The sequence below is a fragment of the Sabethes cyaneus genome, chromosome 3 (assembly GCF_943734655.1).
Source record: "Sabethes cyaneus chromosome 3, idSabCyanKW18_F2, whole genome shotgun sequence".
Lineage (NCBI taxonomy): Eukaryota > Metazoa > Arthropoda > Insecta > Diptera > Culicidae > Sabethes > Sabethes cyaneus.
In genome coordinates this window covers 35,108,020-35,133,861 of record NC_071355.1, presented here as the reverse complement: position 1 = coordinate 35,133,861, position 25,842 = coordinate 35,108,020, and the positions used below count along the sequence as shown (strand labels likewise).

Below are 25,842 nucleotides of genomic sequence, written 5' to 3'. Positions count from 1 at the left end.
ACAATGCCACCCCGGCTCTCGGCTGAATGAGTAAGTAAGTCTAAATAAAATATTCGAAATGCGTGACAGTTGTTAATAGCTTTAGGTAGTTACAGTATAAGAACCATAGTTGAAATTTTCAATAAAAAGAGGAGATCCGAATACTAAAAATCTTTTGCAGCTCTCACCCCAATAACAGAAACTCTGAAAGGGGTAGCAGTTGCATACGATGATATCACATGGTATGATAAATTCAGTGGCAACTGATTAGAAAATCAACAAAGTTTGGAATAGATATTTTCTACACGAGTAGAAATAACCAAATCAAAAACTAAGCAGACCCGATTGATAAATTGATCAAAACGGGGATATACAAAGTTGTATGCTCCCGATGTGATATGGGGTATATGTATTGGTCAAACCAGAAGAAATTTGGGAACTCGGTTTAGGAAACATATTTCAGCGATGAAAGAGAATGTTTAAAAAAATGATTTACAAATCGATAGTAGCCGAACAGAGCCCAGTATCCATCGTCCAATATCTTCGGAGAACATTGAACATCGGAGTTTTATAGAAGAGTCCCCTCTTCCCGTCCTTTCAGAGGGGGAGGGATCTCAAACTACCATAGAAAAAAATCCTGCCTTCAAAAACCTCCACATGCCAAATTAGGTTCCATTGGCTTGATTAGTTCTCGAGTTTTGAGGAAATTTGATAAAATGAGATAAAATAATGAGGAAAATAAATAAAAACAGTTTGTCGCAATCACTAGCCAATAGTTCAAATGTGCTACTAATATCTCGGATACCGATACTCCTGATCAATTTTATTTTCTATCGGGTTGCATTAAAATTTGATAAAATTTGCGTCTACAGTCTAACTTTTTATTGTTCTGTGATAGATTTTCTTTCGGATTTTTGAACCCAAAAAATATCTAAGGGATTAAAAGTCTCTTTTTCTGTATCTATATCTATATCTATATCTATATCTATATCTATATCTATATCTATATCTATATATAGGTATATAAAAATGAAATGCTGTTCGTGTGTCCGGTATAGACTCGCAAACCGCTCGACAGATTTTGATGAAACTTGGCATATACATTGCGTTTGATGTGAGGAATGTTGTTAGCATGGTTTGAGACCCCTCCCCGCTCTAGAAGGGGGGGGCTCCCATACAAATGGAACACAAATTTCTTCATAACTCGGGAACTAATCAAGCAAATGGAACCAAATTTGGCATGTGAAGGTTTTCGGAGGCACATATTTTTTCTATGGTAGATTGAGAACCCTCCTTCCTCTAAGAGGGGGGGCTCCCATACAAATAAAACCAAAATTTCCTCATAACTTGACTATTAATCAAGCAAATGGAACCAAATGTGGTATGTGAAGGTTTTTGGAGGTAGAATTTTTTTTTCTATGGTAGATTGAGAAACCTTCTTCTAAGAGGGGGCTTCCATTCAAGTAAAACACAAATTTCCCCATAACTCGACTATTAATCAAGCAATTGTTAATTATTTGGGGGTTACTGGAGACAATTTTATTTTCTAAGGCGTATTGAGATTCCTCTCCCCTCTGGAAGGGGGGCTCTCATACAAATTAAACAATGCAATATTCAAAAAATAATCGAACTCGCGAGTGTTGCTGTCCGTACTAAAATATAAGAGAAATTTGGAACAACATTTTTAAGAATAAATCGGTGAAGCCTGGATAATGGGTCATATTAAATAAAAGTAAGATAATATAATACTTATTTTAAAAACAAAATTGAAGAGAAAATACATTGTTGAAGAAAATAATGTTGAGATTACACTTAGTTTATGGTTTCTGACCAGTTTTCAACTGATTTCAATCGAACTGCACTGATATTTTATTACGATTTTGTCAACATTACCATTTTAAGGGTTGGTAATCGCAAATCGTTACGTTGGACTTGCTGCTCGAGTCACAAATGCTGATGCGTTGGATTAGAAATTTGCGGCATGATTTAGGAATATCTTGGGTTGTCAAAAAGAAAGCTCTTGGTTGCAAGATTACAATTAATCAAATCTTCAGGATTATGCATGTACCCTCTTTTTAGAATGGCGTAGCAACGCGCGCCGGGTCCTCTAGTTAAATATAAAGAATCGTGTTAAGAAATTTTGCAAGAATTTCCAACAAGAACATTATAAAAGCTTTTCAGAAATTTTCTTTTCTTTCAAGACATTCTCTTCCGGAATTCGGCTTCGGTACAAACGCAAATCATTTATAAGATTTCGTCTTCTTTTCAAATCTCAACTCGTTTAAATGGCTTGCTAAAATGGGGTTGCACAGTTATCTTCCACCGAGACCGACCGAATAACATTAGGCACTACCTACGTAATGGTCGATATATGCCTCAAACGTGAACGGAAAACGTTACTAAATTTAGCGGGCGCACGTGTTCCTGATTCATCCGCTTTTCTACTCAACAGCTGATTTTAGGCAAAACATAGTTTGCTAATTCTATAGGTTACCACCACGCCGAAGTGTACAAACCAAGGAATAAGTACGCACACTTTTCAACTCAGACAAGCTGCGTTGAATATCCATGGTAACATTAACAAAACAAATCAAGCACAATCCGTTTGGAACGAAAACTGTTGTACGAAGGCAGTCGAGTTAGAGCCTTCCATTGAGCATAATCGTGTCCTTTTAGTTTTACAAAAATCCTTTAACAAGTTAAAGTAATAAACATAGGTAAAATTTAAAAAATGGCATCATATTTTGGTAGAACAAGTGCGGTGGTAATTGTTGGGATTACTTACGTGTGGCTTATTATTATTGTCAATGGGGATTCAGATTTTTATAATATGAATGAAGTGTTTCTTCGTACAACTCCCGATGCTTGTCGAACTGGTGAATATTTCGATACATTTGCGTTCAAATGCAGGATATGTGATGAGGGCTTGCATCTCAGAGTAAGCGACGACCGTAAGTATTAATATTTAATAAGTTTGTTTATACCAAAATATGCTATTTATATTTAAAATTTGCACATCTATCTAGGTAATTACCAAAAAGTGATTACTTTTAAAAAAACTAATTGAAACTTTTTTACATACGAAAGGGGTCATTAATAAAGTGTTTTTGCATTCAACAAAAATTGATTTTCTATGTATGTTAGAGAAAAGATGATTGCTCGTGATTGGAGAACACATGATTGTCTAAAACAAAAGGAAATTCAATATGTATTTCTATACCTTTGTAAATTGATATAAAATTAAAATTCTAGCAAAAAAAACTTATACCAATAAAGGATCTCTTTCTAGACGTGTTCTATTTCAAAGACGTCAGTAAAAATTCGTTTTCTCCAAAAATAAATTTTAGAAATGAAGTACAACACGCCAAGCGACCCCATTAGTTAACACTTCTTATAAATGCTCTGTTCTTTGATCAAGCAATTACTTCTAAAATTTCAAATAACAAGAAACACACTTTCAAAACTAAGAACTTTAATAAGTGGCCACTTTTCATCAGTAATATAACAACTTAGCGGTAAAACTGGTTCTTGGTTCTCAATTTTTGCAGACCTTTCATGTACCTGCGATGAACGTTCCATTCCCTGGCGTGACTACGACAGTACGATTCAGGGTCCAATTTGCCGCAACATGAGCGAACTTTTCGACGTGCCGGGCCCACGAATCGAAGTCCTTAAATTTTGTCATGCTTATCATGTAACACTGTTGAATTCGACAAAGTCAGCGGAAAAGCTGGTGCAAATATTCCGGAAAAGCTATCCCCCTGGTAATGATAGTACAGTTTGTGGCTGCGGAAATCATCAGCAGGATACCATCACGTTCAAGGATGTCGTTCAAAGGGACGTAATTAAAACGTACTGCTTACCGCAATCGTTGCTAAGAGATGTTCAAAACTATCACACATTTAAACTTAGCCACCGCCACAATGGCGACGTGTTTCGAAACATCAAGTATCTAATTGTGTTTTGTCATGTAATACGAAGTCCCCGACATTGCCATTATTTAGCGAACCTGTGCGTGCTAAGCTTTTACAGTCTGGACAAATATTCACCGTGTGGCATATTTTATACGTATCAAACCTACGACATGTCGTTGGATAATTCCGCTGTCCCTATTTCCATAGTGAGGGGAAGTTTATTCGGTGTTCGAGATGGATCGGATAAGACAGCCCGCTTGTGGACTTTCAGTGACAACGTAAAACCACCCCTGTTTTATCGGCGCGGTAAATATGTCAATGAAATCTTCGAGAAATATCTGGACTTTAGTTACGACACGAATGCTGGAAATGCGGTATGTATTTTATTTTGCTTCTGTTATACGAATGGATTTATGTTAATTTCACGATATAGCAACACGCTAGGATTGTTTTTACAGCACCGAGAACCTACTTTTGGTTTACCGACCTGGTGCTGGCTGATTATTGTTGTACCCTTTTTCAGTGAAAACTCTCTCTAGTTAATTTAGCTTAGTTAATGTTTTGTCAGCTGATTGACCTGATTTTTTTACTTCCCCAATATAGGCATCCTGTTTATGGTAATAAGAGGCTCAAGCTCAACATCTTTTCGTGTCAGTGTTACGTTCGACATCGTATCGCGTAGTTTTATTTGTGCGTATTGTGTACGCATAGCAAACCGTTATAGAAATTTATGAGAGGTTATTTAATGCTTGTATATCAAAAACATTAATTAAAATAAAGAGCGGTCAATTTTAGGTTGCTAGGTTGCTATTTTTATCTACGATTTGCATTTGTTGCATCGAGCATTGCGCATGCATCATTCTGCACGCACAGAAATGAAGGATATCTTGGATATTTAAATGCACGCAGGGATGGCACGATCACTTTGACTCAATTCACATTCATTTGACAGTACCGTCTCAGCCAAGCAAAATTTGACAATGTTTCATGAGACATTTATGGAATTAGTTATTATCTACAATTTTGCTGAATAAAGTTTTGCTGTATCTTTCATAGTTACGGCGCTACAATGCTAATAACTCATTAGTGACGAAATGAATGGGCATGAACGTTCATTTAGTCACTAAAGAGGTACTAGCATTGTAGCACCGTAACTATGAAAGATATAGCAAAACTTTATTCAGAAAAGTTGTAGATAATAACTAGTTCTTCAATCGTCCCATAGATATTTTTTTCAAATTCCGCATGACTGAGACAGTACTGTCAAATGAATGTGAATTGAGTCAAAGTGATTGTGCCATCCCTGAATGCACGAATTTAAATGGGTATGAAATGCGAGCGTCAAAGCTCTCTCAAGTTTACAAAGGGCCAGTTAGCTTCGAGGTACGATGCTGGTCTAACAAGCTAGTCGTCGTATGTTCGAATCTCGGCTAGGCGGTGCTTGCTAGATAGAGTCAGTAGGATTATTACACTGGCCCCGTAATTTTCCTGTACTCTAACAGCCGGCTGCGAAGTCTGTCGATAAAGAAGGGTAGTGTCTAATGATGGTTTAAGCCCATGGCTTTGCTTTGAAGTTTCCAAAGGGAGTTCCGTACAGTGGACCCTATTGCAAGTACTTCTTTCCACATCTACTAACGTGGCGGTAGAAAGGAAGAACATGGGGTCGGTTTCGTAGTGTTTCGTAAAGCAAAAGCAACGAGTTTCTGGTGAAGTCCCGAAGATAACCATATATGGGTCATTCCATGTCAAACGTACACAAGGTTTGGATTCGACCATCAGCGATTTCAACCAAAGGTGGCATAATTGTTCATTCCGACCCCACAACTAATTTCCCAAAGTTTTAAGCCGATTGATCAATCTCCCTAGCAGTGGCGCTACTTCCTTTTTATCAGATTTTCAAAAAAAGTCATTTTTCGGGTTTAAATATATCTGAAACAGTTTGATGGGAACACATGCCAATATACTTTTTCTATGGGTTTTTGGCCGCGCAATCGAATGACCTTATCAGTTTTTATCTAACTTGTTAACATCATACATTTTTTTGCAATTTAAAACGAAAAATGCGAATATCTCAAAGCACCCCCAATTTTATTTTCAAATCAATATGCTTAAAATGTTCGCCAGAAAATTCTGCATAAGAATCACTTAACTAGAAAAAACAATATTGGTAGTTTGGGAGATATGGCGTTTTGAATATCTGGGGCATACGTAATTTTAACTGAATTGTTTGCGAAAGTATGGTTAAACACGTCTACCGGAAACTTCTGGACATTTTCAAGGCTAAATAATGTATTTTAATGAAAAAGATGCATTTTCAACATAGAATCAGCATAATAAATTTTGCTATTCTGGATACTTTTGTATATATTTAAACTAGCTGACCCGACAAACTTCGTATTGCCACAAATTAACCTGTGTTGTACATAAATTATGAATCTCGGATGATCTTTGTCACAAACTCGAGTTTTGCAAGCCCCCCAGTGGGCGGCGCTTCCGACGGCGGGTCAGCGGCAACACTCGCGACCGTCTCGTCCTGAATGATCTAGTGTTACTATAGATAGTTTTTGTGGTCTTGTATTGACTAATGTTTTATGGAAGAGTCTCGAATTTCTCGAGTTCGATTAGTTTTTGAGTTTCGCAAAAATTTCTGTTTTATTTGTATGAGAGTTCCTATCCCCCTACCACAGGGGTGAGAGGTCTCTAACTATCGTAAAATAAATTCAAGACTCCAAAATCTCCCACATGCCAAACTTGGTTCCATTTGCTTGATTAGTTCTCAAGTTATAAGGAAATTTGAATTTCATTTGTATGGGAGCTCCCCTCTTAAAAGGGGAAGGGGCCGTAATTCACCATAGAAAAAATTTCTGCCATCTAAAACTCCCACATGCCAAATTTTGTTCCATTTGATTGATTGGTTCTCGAGATAAGAGGAAATTTGCATTTCATTTGTATGGAAGCCCACCCTCTTAAAGGGGAGATGGGCCATAACTCGCTTTCTAAAGAAGAGAGGGGTCTCAATTCACCATAGAAACAAATCTTGCGTCCAAAACCACTTACATGTCAAATTTGGTTCCATTTGCTTGATTAGTTCTCGAGTTATGAGGAAATTTGTTTTTCATTTGTATGAGAGCCCCCCCTCTTAAAAAGGTAAGGGGTCCTAATTCATCATAGAAAAAATGGTTGCCTCCAAAAACACCCACATGCCAAATATGGTTCCATTTGCTTGATTAGTTCTCGAATTATGAGGAAATTTGTATTTCATTTGTGTAGAAGCACCCGCTCTTAAAGTTGGGAGGGGTCCTAATTCACCATAGAAAATATTTTTGCCTCCAGAAACCTCAACATGCCAAATTTGGTTCTATTTGCTTGATTAGTTCTCGAGTTATGAGGAAATTTGAATTTCTTTTGTATAGGAGCCCCCCTCCTAAAGTGGGTAGGGGTCCCAATTCATCATAGAAAAAAATTTTGTCTGCAAAAACACCCACGTGCCAAATTTGGTTCCATTTGCTTGATTGGTTCTTGAGTTATGAGGAAATTTGTATTTCGTTTGTATAGGAGCCCCCCCTCTTAAAGTGGGGAGGGGTCCTAATTTACTATAGAAAATATTCTTGCCCTCGAAAACCTTCACATGCCAAATTTGGTTCCATTTGCTTGATTAGTTCTCGAATTATGAGGAAATTTGTATGGAAGCCCCCCCTTTTAAAGAGGAGAGGAGTTATAATTCCCCTTATAAAGAGAGGAGGGGTCTCAATTTACCATAGAATAAATTCTTGTCACCGAAAACACCCACATGCCAAATTTTGTTCTATTTGCTTGATTAGTTGTCGAGTTATGCAGAAATTTGTGTTTCATTTGTATGGGAGCCCCCCCTCTTAGTGGGGGGAGGGGTTTCTAACCATCACTAAAACCTTTCCTGGCCCCAAAAAACCTCTACATGCATATTTTCATGCCGATTGGTTCAGTAGTTTTCGATTCTATAAGGAACATACGAACAGACAGACAGACAGACAGACAGACAGAAATCCTTCTTTATAGGTATAGATAAAAGTACACTCAAGTACAGTTTGTTTTTTCGAATATTGAGAACGGGGTTATTTAGGGACCATTCATTTATTTCTCAATACGTTTGGGAGAGGTCCGACATTCGTCACGTATTTTGTAAATGGTCCCTAAATTGCACCGTTCTTGAGTAATCGAAAAAACAAACCGTGTAAAAAAAGACTCGAGTGTAACAAATTCGTACAAATTTTTATAGTTTTATTATTCAAGTGTGCTAGTTATTTGAGCGATATAATGCATTTTTATGTCGACTAATGTGGTATTTTACTCCCGTGATTATTCGAAAGTTCGAAGTAATTTCGACACTTGAAAATGGCTTCATTAACACTTTGTTGCACTATGGAAAAAACTAGTCTAAAAGCGAACGAAATTCGAAAATGGTCTGCTAACCAATGTTGCAAATTTTCATCACGATGAAGGCTCATCACCTGCTCATCAGCGATTTAAATCTTATCAACTGGCAACTCTATCGTAACCTGATTGCTCGCGATGAATCGCCGGCGCAAAAACTGGTGAGCAAAATATGAATTGATTACGCTCGAAAATACTCGCTCGGTATCTCTGTCTTACACTCATCGTTAATCATCGTTAATCGCTGTCATCCAGCCGAGAATATATTTTGCGATGAAACGTAAACAAACATATATTTTTGGCAAATTACAAAAGAAATATTGCTCGTTCAAATATAAAATGTTATTCGTATCACATATAATAATTATGAACTTGTCAAACGTCAACATATACTTGCAACGCCATACACAACCAGTAACTTCAAGCGGCACACGGACAAACAAAATGGTTTCAAGATTTAGTTTCAATGAAATGCAATATTATTATTATTAATTGGTGCCTCGAAGGTTCGAAGCTATGAAAAATAATACATCTTCTTGTGTGACTAACGATGAAGGCTGAAAATAAAAATATCGTCGGCAGCTGTTCAAAATTTGATCCTGGTGCGTCATTGTCACGAAAAAAAAAAGATTTATGCTGCACTCAACGTGAATGTTGAAAAATTATGAATAGCATGTTAAAATAATTTTATGAGATTAAAAGTCTTCTGTGTGTAGAAGAACGTTGATGTTTGGAAGTGCATTTATGTATTATGTCGCAAAAATGTATATTCCAAGTATCTCAGGGGCTAATAGTCGAACTGAAAAACCAACATAAATGTTAGGTACATGTTTTTTTACGGTATAATTCAATATCCGATAGCGCTTCTGCCTGTTTTCCAAAATTGATAAATCATAGCTACTCATCGCGATGAGCCAAATGCGTGGTATTCGTTTTAGATTGCGATCACTAGCGATCAAATCATTGCATGAAAAAGTGTGAGTGGTAATTCGCTTTTCGCTCACTCTCATTAAATAATTCTCAGCTAGAAAAGCATTGCCAGAGAATTTGACGTTATGGAATCACCTTTGAGTGTGTTTCGAACCGAATCAGTACTTTTATCGCTGAATAGCAACATTGCTGCTAACTGATGAAATATAAGTGTTCTTATGTAAAATTTTCCGGCGAATCTCATAGCGCCCACCCCTTCCTTAATTTTCATGGGAAAGTACCTATTTTTGCTGATTTTCCCCTATTCTTAACAATATTTTAACTTAATGGACCTTATCAGGCAAGACTTTGAAAAAACAGAACTTGAAAAACCTATTATATTATGCATAATAGTTCGTAGAATCAAAGAGTACTGTTCCAAGTTTTATTTTCTCAAAATCTTGTCTGATGTAGTCCAATAAGTTTAAATGTTGCTGAAAATAGATGAAAATTAGCAAAACTTGATACTTTCCGATGACAATTAGGGAAGGGGTGGGCATCATGAGATTTGCCGGAAAATTGTACATAAGATCACTTATATTTTGTCAGTAGGCAGGCAGTTTCTGATTTTTTTATGCTAGTTTTTCCCATAGTGCAATGCAGTGTTAATGAAGCCATTTCCAAGTTTCGAAGTTTCGAATAATTTTAGGAGTGAAATACCATGTTAGTTGACATAACAATGCATTATATTGCACAAACAACTAGCATAATTAAAGAATAAAACTATAAAAATTTGTACGAACTTGTTACTTTTATTTAAATACTAGCTGACCCGACAAACTTCGTATTGCCACAAATTAAACTGTGTTGTACATAAATCGTGAATCTCGGATGACCTTTGTCACAATCTTGAGTTTTGCAAGTTTCTGTGCAGTTCATGGGTGTTTTAATATACAAATTTTCCTCACAGTAAAGTTGAAAACAACTCCCCCCATTGCTTAGCCTGATAAAATAAAGCGGAGAGCAGAGGTGGGCACATTTCCGCTAACCCGCTAACAGCTAATTAGCTCAGCTAACATTTTGGTTAGCGGTTAGCGGTTTCGCTAATTTTTAAAACCGTTAGCGTTTCTTTTAGCTTCCGCTAAATTTATGTACCGCTAAATAAACCGCTAACTTTTTTTAGCGGGAGGAAAATTGTTGAGAAATATGAAAATTTTCTTTTAATTCTGCTATTGAACTATTATCTATCAATATTATCGCACAGATTCGAGTCGAATCTCAAAACTTCGTAAAGTTTTGAACGCCTGGAAAACAGTTTTCACAAAATTTTCTATGGCAGCGGAACTCCAAAGCAAACTTTGAAAAACTCTATCTTATGAAAAATTTCCAAAATGTTTTTTATTGTTTCTTGTTCTTGTACTTGTGTAATTCATTTACAAATGTGGCCATTGACTCATTGGCAAATTTCATCATTGTGACAATCCGGATAAAATATTATTTGGAAAAATCTTTTACAAAATGTTCCACAGTGATAGAAAACTGGAAAGAATAATCGAAAAAACCATAGGCTGTCTCTTGGAAATATTTTCTATCTCTTCTATTTTCAATGTGAAAATGTTCTTCAAAACATTTTTTATGAACGCCTGTGATTTTTTTCATCATTTTTCCAGATATATACTTTATCTTAGACTTTTGCAACGAACATTTTCATTTTTGCCAAAATTGGCGCTTAGCAAAGTATTGCTAAATTTGCGCTACTAACCAATTTAGCGGTTAGCTTTAGCTTCCGCTAAATTTTTGATTACTTTAGCGGTTAGCGGTTATCGAAGCTAATGTTTAGAATTAGTGGATTAGCTGTTAGCGAAGCTAAAATTTCGGTTAGCGGTGCCCACCTCTGGCGGAGAGCATTTAAATGTTCGCCATCATTACAAACCATTTCGCCGAATACTATTTTGCGGAACACCAATTCTCGGTTGACCATAACGCGGAATAGGAAAATAAATAAACCGAGATAGAGCTGATCTCTACGGGGGGCTGCCCCCCGCACTGGCCGGCGCTAAATTATTTAATGTTACTATTGATAGTTTTTGGTGGTCTTGTTATTGATTAATGTTGGTTCCACTCGATTAACTAGTTCTCGAGTTATGAGGAAATTGGTATTTCATTTGTATGGAAGCCCCCCCGCTTAGTGGGGGGAGGGTCTCTAACCATCATAAGAACCGTCCCTGGCCCCGAAATCTCCTATATGAAAATTTTCACGCCGATCGGTTCAGTTGTTTTCGATTCTATAAGAAACATTCGGGCAGACAGAAATCCATATTTATAGGTATAGATTTGTATGGGGCCCCCCCTCTTAGTAGGGGGAGGGATCTCTAACCATCATAAGAACCTTCCCTGGCACTAAAAACTAGGGATGGGAACTATCATTAAAAATCATTACTGATATCCATCAGTAATTTCAGTACGTTACTGATAACTATCAGTAAATATCAGTAATTTTACGCATCACAGCATTGTAGCAAAAAAATAGGAAATTGTAATAACTGCATTATTCGTTGTAATTTTACATTGTAATTTATCAGGTGGACTTCATGGAGGCTCGCGCAGTTACCGACCAGATTTTATTTCTTCCGACAGATCTTACAGAAATGTTGAGGGTACATCGTGTCCTCGGATCACATCTTTATTGATTTCAAAGCAACATACGATACATCGAGACTAGCTATGGCACATAATGCACGAAACCGGTTTAACCGGATAAACTGACGCGACTAATCAGAGCTACATTAGAACGAGTGATGTATTTCGCACGTCTCGGGGACACAATCGCGTCCCTTCGAGACAGGGCGAGGGTTGGGACAAGGTGACAGCTTATCCAAAATGCTGTTCAACATCACTCTTGAGGCGGTGTTCTGACCAGCTGGTATCGAAACGAGAGGCGTGATTTTCATCAAGGGTAGAAGTATATGAAGCATGACATACTTTCACTGCTTGTGAATCCCAGAGACTCCCATCTACATCTGACGGTAGGCTACGGTGGGCCGGGCACGTCGTAAGGATGCCGGACGACAGAGCAACAACAGTTCTTTTCAACAACCCCAACGGCACCGGAAACACGAAAACTCAACATGTAAGATGGTTTGACCAAGTCGAAAGCGATTTATGATCTTTGAGACGACTGGGAAATTTGCGACGAATGACCCAAGATCGAGTTGAATAGAGACGACTGCTTGAAGCAGGACGAGCCACCCCGGCTCTAGGCTGCTGACGACAACGACGGCATATTGTGTCACTCTCGTCTATCGTATGCAACTACCGACCATTAACTTTAATCCAATTGATTTTTCTAACGGGATGACCTAACTGTATCAGTAAGCATCAAGAACTGCGAAACCTTACTGATACTTAGTGATGTTATTGCTTACTGATAACTATCAGTAATTAATGATAGTTTTCCCATCTACTAAAAACCCCTACATGCAAATTTTCACGCCGATCGGTTCAGTAGTTTTCGATTCTATAAGGAACATACGGACAGACAGACAGACAGATAGAAATCCATTTTTATAGGTATAGATATACAAAAGTACCTATAGAATATGAAAATTTATTATGTTGATTCTATGTTGAAAATGCATCTTTTTCATTAAAATATATTATTTAGTCGTGATAATGTCCGGAAGCTTCAGGTAGACGTGTTTAAACATATTTTCACTAACAATTCAGATAGAATTACGCATGCCGCAGATATTCAAAATAGCGTATTTTCCAAACTACCAATATTGTTTGTTCTAGTTAAGTGATTCTTATGTAGAATTTTCTGGCGAACATTTTAAGCATAGGGTTTATTTCTAATTTCCGTCGTAGTAAGGAAAGCCACTCTAATTTTCATCTTTTCTTAGGTGGATTTAATGAATACCACAAAAGTTCTTGTGCTGATTTGACTCAAACACATTTACCTTCCGATTCGTGCACTTTGAATTCACTAAAAAGCGATTAGTAAAGCATTGTATTGAAATTACGCAACTGACTTTATTTCTAAAATTCGTCGTACCGTTTTAAAATCCGTCCATCAAAATTTTTCATCGTCCGAACTAAAAATCACAATAATGTTTACGAAACTAGCGCGCATGTATTTGTGTAGGACGGCATGATAAATGTTATTCTGCAATATTTCTGCTGGTCATGCAAGTTTTGCCGGCTGCAAAATAACGACAATGCGTTGCGTGAGTTATTTTCATTTTATGAATGACGGAAATTGCTAGGAATTCTTTAATGAAAAAAGCACTTAAATAGAACTCAGTTCACTTTGATTGATCGCGTATGATAGTCAACAAACTAAAATATTAGGGAGTAACTTATTTAGCATTGTGTGTCATAAAAATCGTTGATATTTTTAGTAGTTTGTGTTGGATAGGACAGGAATAGGCAATTACGACGAAGTAGCAACATACCCTGTTTATTTGAAAATAAAATTATGGGTGTTTTTTTCCATGTGTGGACTCATTACTGCGACCGGTATAGTTGATCTATTGTAATATCGCCCGGGTGTTTGCTGTATGACCTGCATGCCGTATAATCGCTATTGAGTGAGCGATATGCTTATTGGATTTTTTTATGCGTGCTTGCGTGTATTGGGGTTTACCCTTCCTTCAAATCTTAATCTACTTTACCCACTTATTCCTCGCTGCCAGCACTATCCCATATTACATTCGTCCCTGGCGAGGACTCATTCGGTCCTCTGACCAGTACACTTAACTATAGGAGGGACATTTGCATTGTCAAGAGGCTTCAGAGGGTATATATAGAATTCAGCACGAAGGAAGGGTAAATGGAGGGGCCTGAGAATAAACCCATGCTAAAGTCGCTTGACATCGAATGGCTTGATTCTACTAAGATTCGAACCCACGACCACTCGCTTGTCAAAGCAGACTCGGTAACCTTGCGGCTACGGAGCCCCCCAATTGAGGGTGTTTTGAGATATTCGCATTTTTCGTTTTAAATTGCAAAAAAATGTATGATGTTAACAAATTAGACAAACAAAACAAAAACAACAAAACAAAACAAAAACTGATGTTAACAAAAACTGATAACATCATTCAATTGCGCGACCAAAAACCCATAGAAAAAGTATATTGGCATGTGTTCCCATCAAACTGTTTCAGAGATATTTAAGCCCAAAAAATAACTTTTTTTGAAAATCTGTAAAAAAGGAAATAGCGCCACTGCTAGGGGCAGCCACGTAGCCAGAGGTGGGGGCCAGAAGCCCTTTCTTGGCTCCTAATACATTACATGCATATCTTACTGCTTATAAATATAATACGTCACAATACATTATGCATATAAAACAGTTAAAATCAAAATTGGGCCCCCGGGCCCCCCTTCTGGCAACGTGGCTGGCTAGGGGGATTGATCAATCGGCTTAAAACTTTGGAAAATTAGTTGTGAGGTCGGAATGAACAATTTGCCAACTTTGGTTGAAATCACTGATGTTCAGATCCAATTTTTCCGATTTTTGTGTACGTTTGAGATGGAATGACTTGTATCTATTTTTATAATTAAAGGAAAATTCTTCAACTACAGTCTAATCAACGTATACCCACCGACAAATGTTAAATCCGGTGATGCTAAGGACGAGTTCTACGACAAACTCCCTATGACCCCAGGAGAGTGCCTATGAAAATGCGCAGATCGGGAGGAATTCTTTCGTCCTGCATTGGAAGACATAGCCTTCATCTACCGACCAATGATAGCAGTCTGAGGTTCATAAATTTTGCCGAAGCTAAAATGACCAGGAATGGTCATCTGTTGCACCTACTTTTCACGTCTGAATACTCGGAAACAGCGCTGGAGCATCCAAATGGAGACTCGAGCTCTTAGATTTCATGTCTTGATTGACGGTCAGTACTTTCCGGATGTCATTGATGTACGGTCTTTTCTAGGATCAAATATCGACTCTTACCACTATCTCGTCGTCGAGTGTAAGATTCGCCGAGCACGGCGAAGGCTCATACTGAGAGGATGCAACATTGAACCACGAGTTGTATTAAGTATACAAATACACTGAAGTCGCTTTTTACGCGACTATTTTTACGCGGTTTTCGGAATTTACGCGGATGTGCTCAAAACGTCTATTTTTTCGCGTAGTGTTGACTGTTGAAATCCACAAAGTTTTTTTTTACGCGAAATTTTGGTTTTTTTTACGCAGTTTTCGGAATTTACGCGGTTTTGATTTACGCGAGACGTATCCTGCGCGTAAAAAGCGACTTGAGTGTATGCTGATAGTGAACGTAGTACAATGTGGCTGGGCACGTGGCCAAAATGCGCGACGAAATAGCGAAAATTTCTTTCAACAGAAAACCAGGAAGAGGTCGTAGACTTTGGGACAGACGACAGACCGCGCGGCCGATGGATATGTGCTGTCGAGCGAGAACGTTGCATGTTTAGTTGTGGTTCGAGGGGATTGGAGAATGGCAGCCCAGGATTGACAGTTTCGTTGTCGTATTTTCTTTGTTTTGTTTTCAATAATCTTTTCTCGTTATTTCGACTTCTTTTTGCTCGCTTTTCGTCACTTTTTTACCATTTTTTCGTGGTCTCGACTTTTGTCAAGACAACGAAAATATTCTTTTTACTATCTTTTTACTGTTCTTTCTGTAGTATATTCGACATTTTTGTGTGTTTTTCTTAGCATGTTTCGCCGGAATTTGGGGGCTTAAAATTTTTTGTCGTGTTTTATTATATTTTCCGCTGTTTTTCTTCGTATTTCTATATTATTTTCGTTGTTTTTTCGGTAACTTTTCAGCACTTTTTCATAATCTTTTCGTTGCATTTTCGTCATCGTTATTGTACCGTACGAAAGCTTTTACCTCTCAATCAACCGGGTAGACTTTTGGTCAAACTATTGCTATTTTCATGCTGAACAATCAAAATGTCTCGGTTCCTAAGACCGGTAATTGACCTTTTCGTCGGAAAAAATTCGCAAATACCAACTTATAAGCTAATGCCACCTATCAGCCTCAAGTACCTACGTTTATATATACGTTTCAGACCTACTTTTGCTACTCAATACATACAAGTTCTATAACCTATTTGCATACTCCTTTCCATACGGGGAGAGAAACGTTTACGAGCATAAACCGTTGACCTCATTCCATTTGCTTTGCCGTATCCTTTTTCAAGTGCATTTTCTTCGATTTTCCAGTCAAAAAACAACACGCTAAACTTCACCCTCATTAGCTATAATTTATATGGCCACCTGAGGAGTTTCCGCACCATGCGATTCGCTGATTTGAACCTGTGCGAACGCTATTCGATCAGCCAGGAGCAGAGGGTACGGTTCGCCCAAAATTACGACCGACGGTGTCGCATTAGTCTGCAGCAGATGTTGGATGATTTTTCCGAGCCGGAATTTATAAACCTGTACGCAGATTACTACGACCAGAAAGCACGACTCTTGCGCTCTATTCCGGTGCTGGTGCGGAAGGCTTTTTCCCAGAATGATCACGTGGATCCGGAGCGGTGGCAGCTGGTGAAACGGTTCCTGATGGTCGATGCGCTGTCTGGCATGAACGAAAACTATAAGCATAGAATGTACTCCAGAAGCCCGCTTCATGAGCGGTATCACTTTGTACGATACGTGAAGAAGGTGGAGTTCGAAATTCGATTGCACACAAATCACGACAAGAATCCGAATAGAATTGCGGTGCCTCTGTTGAAGCTCGAGTACGGTTTAGTGAACATGTCACAATGGAAATCGGAATCATTTCCGGAGGAAACTGTGGATTTTGAATTTAAGATTACATTTAGTAAGAAGTATAATTTTGATTCTTTATTAGAGGTAAGATTTTTGTTGGACCATAATGCACCGCTCACTAATAAAAATTCGAATTCTTTTTAGATTCTGCTTCCTATCTTTATATTGCTTGCTTTTACCATGACGCTCTTCCAAACGTTCTGCCATAAATTGCGCCAAAACAAAATGTTCTACGATATGGAGATATTCGTAAATTTTATAGTGTACCTCTGCTCAAATGTTGGCACAGCACTGCTGGGCGTAACGGTGATAGTTGCGCTGCACGTGTTTGTCACGTACAAAACACAAGAAACTGTGAAAATATTACTTCCAGCGGAGGTGCAAGGTGCTTTGGAGGTTTTCGTCTATCTCGCGTTTAGTTTTAAAGTAAGATGCTCTAGTCAAAGATAAAGATCTGTTACATAAAGTGTGATTTCTATTGTCTATTTTCAGTTACTGAAATTGGTAAGAATTTTCATACAAATATCGGGAATAGACATATTCTTTATCGATTGGGAGCGACCTAAGATACTGGATAACGGCCTCGGAAATCAACGTTCGCATCTGTTGGACACCACTTCCGTAACTTCTAATACAACGGTAAGTGTAAAATTGCGCTCTTTAGTATTTATTAAATGAATTCTATGCCACTAAACCATGTTTCAGAACCGACCATCGTGCGATAGTGTTTCGGCGTGGCGTAACTATTTTATCGCCAACGAATGGCAAGAACTGGCCACAAAGCGAAAAATTTCCATGTTTTCGCATGTCATTTTGCTGATCGTAACATTTTCATTCCTTGGTTTCGAACATTGGTCATCAAGGAGCTTCGCTCTGCATGTGCATGAAAATGAAGAATACATCGGAGCAGATGACAAGGTGCTTACAATTGCAGTAGGAATTTTAGTCTATAGTTTCATCTACTTCGCACAATGGGTGTACAATTTCCTGATCTACGAGCGTTTCATCGAAAACGCTATCCAACAGTTCATAGATGTGGCTTCGCTTGCCAACATATCCGTATTTATTCTATGTATGGACACGTATGGGTTCTACATCCACGGTAGATCACCGCACGGCTTCTCCGATACGGACATGTGTTCGATGATTCTTCAGTTTAAACGTGAGGAAGATAATCTTTGTGGAAATCGCGGTCTGCTTCCCGGATCTGAACAGCAAACTTACTCGATTTTGGTACCCAAGAACCTGCGAACTTTTTACGATAAATTGATTGCACCGCTGAAAAATCCTGCAAGTTTTGGACCACACCAACATTTGAATCAAACCCATCTTATCGGTAGTGCTAAGCTGAGCAATTCCGGAGTTATTAGCGGGCCCGGAGGGCACATTGAGTATAACTTTGAAAGAACCATACTAACGTATTACAACGTAAATCGATTTTTCGCTGCTTTTATCGATCATGTAAGTATTACGGTATTTATTCAAAGGTAAAAATTTGAGCTTTGCCTTTTACCTAATTATTCTAGGCTTTGAAAGAGTTAGATTACATTATCCAAGAAAGGACAATACTAGAAAATATAGTGAACTGTGAGTTTCAAAGTTATGTTACCGAAAGTAAGTTGACCGTGAAGTGCGATAAAACTCCAAAAAAACTCCAATGCTTGGTTTCATTTTCAGACAAAGGCGTATTCTACATAGATAATGGACACTCCTTCGATCAGGTGCTGTTCTACGGTAACGAATCGACGTTCTTCCAGCTAGAGTTAGCAATATTTTTGGCTGTTCTATTGCTGTTTAATAATTTTCTTGCCGCAACCGTAGTCGTCGGAGTTGTTTTTAAAACGTTCGAATTAGTCATGAACTATTTGCTAAAAAATAACTTAGCCAAAAAGACACTAATCGACAAACGGTTTCTCATCTAAATGTAAAATGTACTAAAATAAGTGATAGTGTGAAGCGAGTTTTGTAAAAACAATTGTGATGAACGTGTACAATGAGTCGCAATTGAAATCATGGACTCAACGGGAAACATAATAATGATTGAAATAACTGAAAATGTTTATATTTATATCTATCAGTTATTCCATATGCGAAATAAGCGTGTTAGATCTTCTAAAGGAAAGTTTTACATTCTTTCTACATTCTTCCTTCTTAGTGGTGAGATCTAAACTGTAAATGCTGCGAGCCAAATTTTTATTTCTTGAATAAACGATTGCAAAATTTAGAAAACATCGAAACGACAAATAACCAATTTGACGTGATTGCCTCTCTGCCCCTCTTTGCTGCCTACCCCACATGAGATATATCACACTCACAAACACAAACACGCACACCTCTATCGTGGCTTCTGCTAAATCCAACTTTTGTCAGTCGCTCATAAGGCATTTTCACTACATGGCCAGCCCCAGAAGGCGTCGCCATCTGCACCACACTCAAAGCCCCGTTGGTTAGCCTCCTTGTGGACTACAGGACTTTAGTAACAGAATGTAACACTTTTTTCTTTCAAAAAATGATCATGAAAACTACTTTTAACGTAGGACTACGTCACTGTTTACTATACTGGGTGTGATGTCCTGCGGTTCACCATCCAACACCAACTGACTCACTCATCCCCTTTACGCGGGAAGCTATGTAACGTTTGAAAATTTTGTTTTGTGATTATTGTGACCATTATGCAATTGTTGGACAGTTAAATTTTTTCATTTTTCAACCAAACACATTTTGCTTTCCTTAACCCAGATGACGATTTTATACATTTGCGATCTTATTGGCTTCGATTTAAAAAAAAAGTAGCCAAGCCATCCCGTCCCGATTACTTTTTCCTTGTGGACCTAGACGAAGTTGATGTCCTTAAAGTAAACCGTATCGAATAAGTGCTCAACCAGCCAACAGGCCAGCTCCTCTTTAACAAGTTTTATCGACAAATCCAAACCCCTGGCAGACAACCATGTTCTCGCCGCCAACATCTCGTATGTGCGAAAATGAGATAGCAATTCAGCACTGCGTTTCACTCAACTGCCAGTAGTCTGATTTGGGCCCGCTGTCAAATTTTGAGCCCCGGACATGCTGTCGCTGACGTTTACTGCAGCTCGATATAGAGATGTCGATGGGGTGGACAAATCACTAAGGTCTGATCAAAACTGACGTGTCGTACGAATACGTTGCCAACTGAATTTTGAATATTGTGCATTTAACGAAGTTATTCTTGAAAAGTCACAATCACATTTAAAGCTGTGTTTAAAGCTAGCGATTCTACATGACGATGTTCTTGAATTGATTGTAAGCATTTATTCTGGTTCATCATACCAGTTAGATGATAGTGATTCTTCACCTATTTTCACTGATCTGATTTTTTTCTCCTCTGTTGGGTACTCTTACCACTGCGTCCATTATTTTGAACTATTGTGGTATGCCCCTTTTAATTGTTTTACTATACGCTTCAAGCTTACGCTTACCTATCACTTATTGAGGAACTTACAGGCTGGTAGCTGGAGCGAGACATGTGCCAATCAGGGATGACTAGGTTTATGACCTTAGTACCCTGATCGGCGACGCCAACCAGATCTCCCCTTTTTGAGATACTGCAGTCTGCGTACTATTTGTGCTCCACAATTGCAGAGCAAGGGTTCCGAGGTTAAATATCATCTTGTACGAAACTGAGATTCCGATGATGATATTTACTTAGATAATATCCTGTCGCAAGACCGGTAAGCTCGCTGAGATCTCTCTTATTGAGACTCAGCAACTTTTGAGTAACCTAGGGGTGGATACAGTATAATCAATATATATAGAATGCCAGTGTCGCTGCAGTGCGCGTGGTAAGCATCACACATGTTCAGATAATGTATTTACATTATATATGCATATGTGTGTGTGCCTGAGATTCATCAAAAGGGGAATCTCATTGTCAAACTTTGACAACCAGTTTAAAATTTCAAATATGGCTGCCAAGTAATGTGATTGGAAACTTCGCTTTTTGCAAATTTCTGAAAAAATCGGTGCAAAAAGGCTGAGTTGTGGGATTCAATTCATCCGGACGAAAATAAAAGAACGTTTAAAAACATTTTACTGGCATGAAAACACAGCGATGAGCGTACTGATGACAGCACCAACCAGCGCACAGATATAGAACAGATAAATAACAATGAGCAACTTTGACAATGAAGTTCCCAATTCACAGACTTGATACAGATTGTTAGCATCATGTTTACCACAATGGATCCTGTAGTAAAACAGCGACACTGGCATTCTATATATATTGATTCTACTGTGGATACTCGACGTTATATATTTATTTTTTAAAATTGTTTGAGCGATTGTACAGCCATCCTACTGGCCATAATTGTTCGGCTCTCCTTTTGTTTTAGCCCACCCTCCAGCACACAGTCAGAGATCAGGCAGAGTGAATCTCGACCCGTGAGTAGAAAGTTTTGGATCCAAATCTTCGTTTGTCGACCCACAACGAGTCGGCGTGTTGAAGATAGACGAGGTTCAGGACTGAACCCCTGCTAGCGCATCGTTCAAATCCTGCTCCTCCCTACTCTCCTCTCCACCTCATTCGTTTCTTTGTTTTTCGACAGAGAGAGCTTACATGGTAAGAAATAGTCCACTGCATCAGAGACCGGCTTGATGCAGCAAGGGAAAATTGCTGTGGAGGGCGCCGTGGTGCTCCACAGACTCCGTTGCGGCGAGAGAATTTATAGAACCACCTCCACTATTCATCCCTCGGCACGGGTCGCGTCACACCTTGGATTAGGGGTTTATCCATTCAAGTTTTTACATAATAGCCATGAATAACAGCTATTACAACCATCTCTTTTAGGGGCTTTGGACCCTCTGCTTTGGTTCCTGGGAGTCAAGAGAACCGTCCTGCAGGCAGACATTGGGAGTAGCACTATTCTCTTACTGTGTAGCACAACATATGCCGAGACTGCACAATATATTTTAAAGTGACTAGTAGGCGCCTATTTCTGTTAGCAAGAGACAGTTGCGTGCTGTGCTTTTCAAGCCAAGGGATACCTGAAAACAGCGTAGGCACATCCAAGTATACAGCACATGCGCTCGCACAGAAATGTCTCTGAGTAGCTCTGTCTTGAAGCACAGTGCTTGGATCTACCACAATAACGTTCATTTCCTTGGAAACCTCGTGTCGGCTTGTACAAAGAACGAAATAAACACATAGGTATGCGTGCCGTATGAAATCACGGCGAAGCTGTTGGTATCCGATTTCGACTTTAGGAAGATTACATGATTCGTTCCAAAATTGGTGGACTCACATGTTTTATGGTGCATCAAATCCAGCCATAATCTGTTAACCAAGCTATTGATGCCCATCATCGGCATAATATGCTTCAGAGATCGCGGGTTGAACAGCATCAGTTAAGTGTCTAACAGTTTGGGATCAAGTTTCGAATATACCTGCCCAAGATCCGGAACTATGCTTCCCAGGAGACGTAACTTTGCACCAGTAACTCTTTTGAAAGACCTTAAATGGGCTACAGTGGCTTAGGTATCAAAAATTGATTCGGTTAGATTCATCTCATATACCTAAAACTCTGTCAACTGTAAACTAATCCTGGAACCGATTCCGGAAGAATCTGTCTACGATATCGTAATATGATATTATGCTCTTGTAGAAGCTGCGGAGCTTTATTGTCGAAAATTGAAATAAGTCACATTATATGTGCTAATTTCCTTTCCGATCCAAACTTGTAACGGATTTCAATCCGTGTTCTGTGATGATGTTTTTCAACATACAACTAGGTGGTATTCCGCCAAGGAACATCGTAATGAATCGGGATCAAGTGACGAAACTTAAAGAGTTTTTTAGGGAAAGTACTTAAGTTTGGTGAAGGCATGGTGTAAAACATGGACACGAACGACTTAAAACGTAATCGCAAACTTAACTCTTAATACTTCTCTAAACATTGGACTGTAATTTACTCGTAATTGCTATCATATTTTAATTACCATTTTTAAAAGATGTTGATAAAATTCAGCTTCAGCCAAGTTTTCAATTGACTCGAAATGTTGCATCATGATTGACAAAATATATTAGTATCGTTAGAACTAGATGCACTAATAAGCATACTAACGGTTGAATTTTGCAAAACAAAAAGCTGTAATAAGCACAGTGCATTGCACGGTGCTTGCTGGGAGCTTTCGAAACACAGTACTCACAAAGTGCGAGAGCTAACCAAAAGCATGTCTCTTAATTTTATATACCATCTCTCAATATTCACTTGCTCAGGCGCAAACAAAGGAGACTGAGACAAGTTACATAGATACACGTTTGTTTTCTACACGTCTCTGTGCTATATGACAATGTCTGCCTGCAGGCGGAGAGTTTACACGTCAGCCTTCGCATGAGTGCCCCCTTCTCTGTCCACATACGACCCTAGTTTCCACCGGTTGTCCGATTTCCACTAAGGAACGTATCCCGAATGGTACCACGAGGAGGTCGAAATAGGAGTTGCTAAATAAGAGGCTGTGGAACCTCATGGTGGTTCTGGAACGCATTGTTCAACCATTTACCATCCATCGCATCTGATATGTAACTGACACAGAGCAAAGGATTAAGAAAACTATACAAAATATTTGTAGAAATTGAAGAATTTTTGTGAAAATTTGTAGAACTAGTTATTATCTACAATTTTACTGAATGCGGACCTGAATGAATATAAATCTATTTAAAGGGTCGTTAATAAAAAAAAATTACTGAATGAAATTTTGTTGTATCTTTTACAGTTATGGAGTTATAATGTGAATACCTCATTAGTAACCCAGATAACACAAAATCGTAATAGAAAGTTCACATTAAATCTTTTTCATGTCAATTTCATATTGGAGTTGTATAATGATTAGAGTATGTCAAATCGAAGTGAACAATAAGTTGTTTTGCAGTCGTGCGTGTCTTCATATACAATTCATGACTGTGAATTATAAAGCAGGATAGACAATTGCAATATTTGATTATATCTATATCATATATTCAGGAGTATTTAGTTGCGTGTTATAAAAACTGCGCATAATAGAATTACAAATAGTTGTCAAAATTTTCGCACGTATATCGCCTCCACTTTGGTACATATATGCTCTTATATGGCGTGAAATGTAACTTTTTCGTTCAGATATGATTTCGTATATCTCAGTTGCAATCGAGATATGTAAACCAAATGGTTTACTGGGAAGTAAATGAACGTTCATTTAGTTGCTAATGAGGTACTAGCATTGTAGCACCGTGACTACAAAAGATACAGCAAAACTTTATTCAGCAAAATTGCAGCTAATAACTAGTTCTATAAATGTCTCATATATAATATTCTCAAATTTTGCTTGGCTGAGACGGTACTGTCAAATAAATCAAAATTGAGTCAAAGTGATCGGACCATCACTGGCTGTAATGAAGCTGAATAGACACTTTTCCGCGCTGTTAAATAGCCGCTTCGCGTAATTCTGTCAATTCTATTTTTAGAATGTGAAATAGTTGAAATGTATGTCTTCTTTCGAGAACTGAACCGCCATTTTCTGATCAATAAGTATTCATAGTTATTAGTTATAATAAAGTTTTACTGCCAACCGAACTACGAAATTCTATAATCAGACAGTATGTGAGCTATGGGGGCAGTGAGCCTAATGAAAGCTTTAACACCTGTAAGCAGCCGTAATGTGGTTTGATGTTCATGGCTGTTTAGAAGTGGCTTGTTCAGCAGAAAGACCCGCTATTAACACTGTTTATCAGCTTTTGCGAGAACTGATTTGAAAAACTTAAAATAGCTTAAATATAGTTTGTTCAAACACCGTTTTACCCAGGTAACCAGTAAGCATTAACATAAGCCTTAAATCAGCCGCTTATTACAATATTTGGCATTTTATACTGCACGTTGCTGTTGATTAGCTTTTTGACTGCCTAACTGCATTAAATTGGCTTCCAAAATTCTGTTGAAATTCTTGTCGATGATCAGCTGCAAATAAACATTGTTAGCGTTATAAGGGGATTAGCAGTAATGGAGCTGTATATTTTGCCAAGGTAGTTTTTAAGTAGCATTTAAGGCGACTTAAATGCTTATTGGTTTGCAATTTAATGGCATTGGTAATGCTTATTGGTTACCTGATCAGTGTTATGCATCTTTGATCGCTTCAAAAAAAAAACAGTAAACAGCCATTGCTCTTGCAATTCAGCTGCGGCTGATACTTGAAAATGAACATTCGTTACGCCTATAGTAGTCCATTAGCAGAATCGTGTTTTATTTAGGCTGTGAACCATTTCGCGAAATTTTTACCTTTTTAGTTAAACATTCGTTACGCCTATAGTAGTCCATTAGCAGAATCGTGTTTTATTTAGGCTGTGAACCATTTCGCGAAATTTTTACCTTTTTAGTTAAATTGACCGTTCGATGGTTATTTCTCCACGAGTGGTTAAAATCAGTTCAGAATGCGCAATGATAATAAAGCACAGGTTAGGCAGATGATGGTTTAGTATTGGAAAAAATATTAAAAAATAGCACGTGTTTCGTATACATACAAGAAGAGCAATCAAAGCGATCGGGGATTTCGTCACAACGTTTGTTTTGGTAACCACCGTTTGCAGAATTCAAATATCAAATTCACTAAAAGTTCCACTGGCTGCTAAAAATGCGATCTACTTCTATCTAGACACGAAGCACTCTGGGCGGATTGGAAGGTTCCGCTAGTTAAACCGGAATTATTTTTTGGAAGTATTCGCTCGTTGTCGCGGACGAAATCGTTTGTCATGATGGTTCAGCGAATCGGTAGCGTCTATTAATTTACCAGACCAGGTAAAGGTTTATTTACCAGACCAGCTAGAAATGAAGGATTTTTTGGCAAATTCCAAGACACCTATCACGTCGTGTGCTT

The 25,842-nt window shown here is 38.2% G+C and overlaps 1 protein-coding gene across 1 annotated transcript; it reads left to right on the top strand.

The window, feature by feature from the left end:
* Window positions 1-2,710: 2,710 nt before the first annotated feature.
* On the top strand, window positions 2,711-18,887 carry LOC128739461 (meckelin). The gene is made up of 8 exons (XM_053834947.1): window positions 2,711-2,930; window positions 3,528-4,264; window positions 16,414-17,049; window positions 17,110-17,391; window positions 17,458-17,604; window positions 17,671-18,426; window positions 18,492-18,579; window positions 18,643-18,887. Exons 1-8 carry the CDS (start codon window positions 2,711-2,713, stop codon window positions 18,885-18,887), a joined length of 3,111 nt encoding a protein of 1,036 aa, XP_053690922.1.
* The last annotated feature ends 6,955 nt before the right edge of the window (window positions 18,888-25,842 follow it).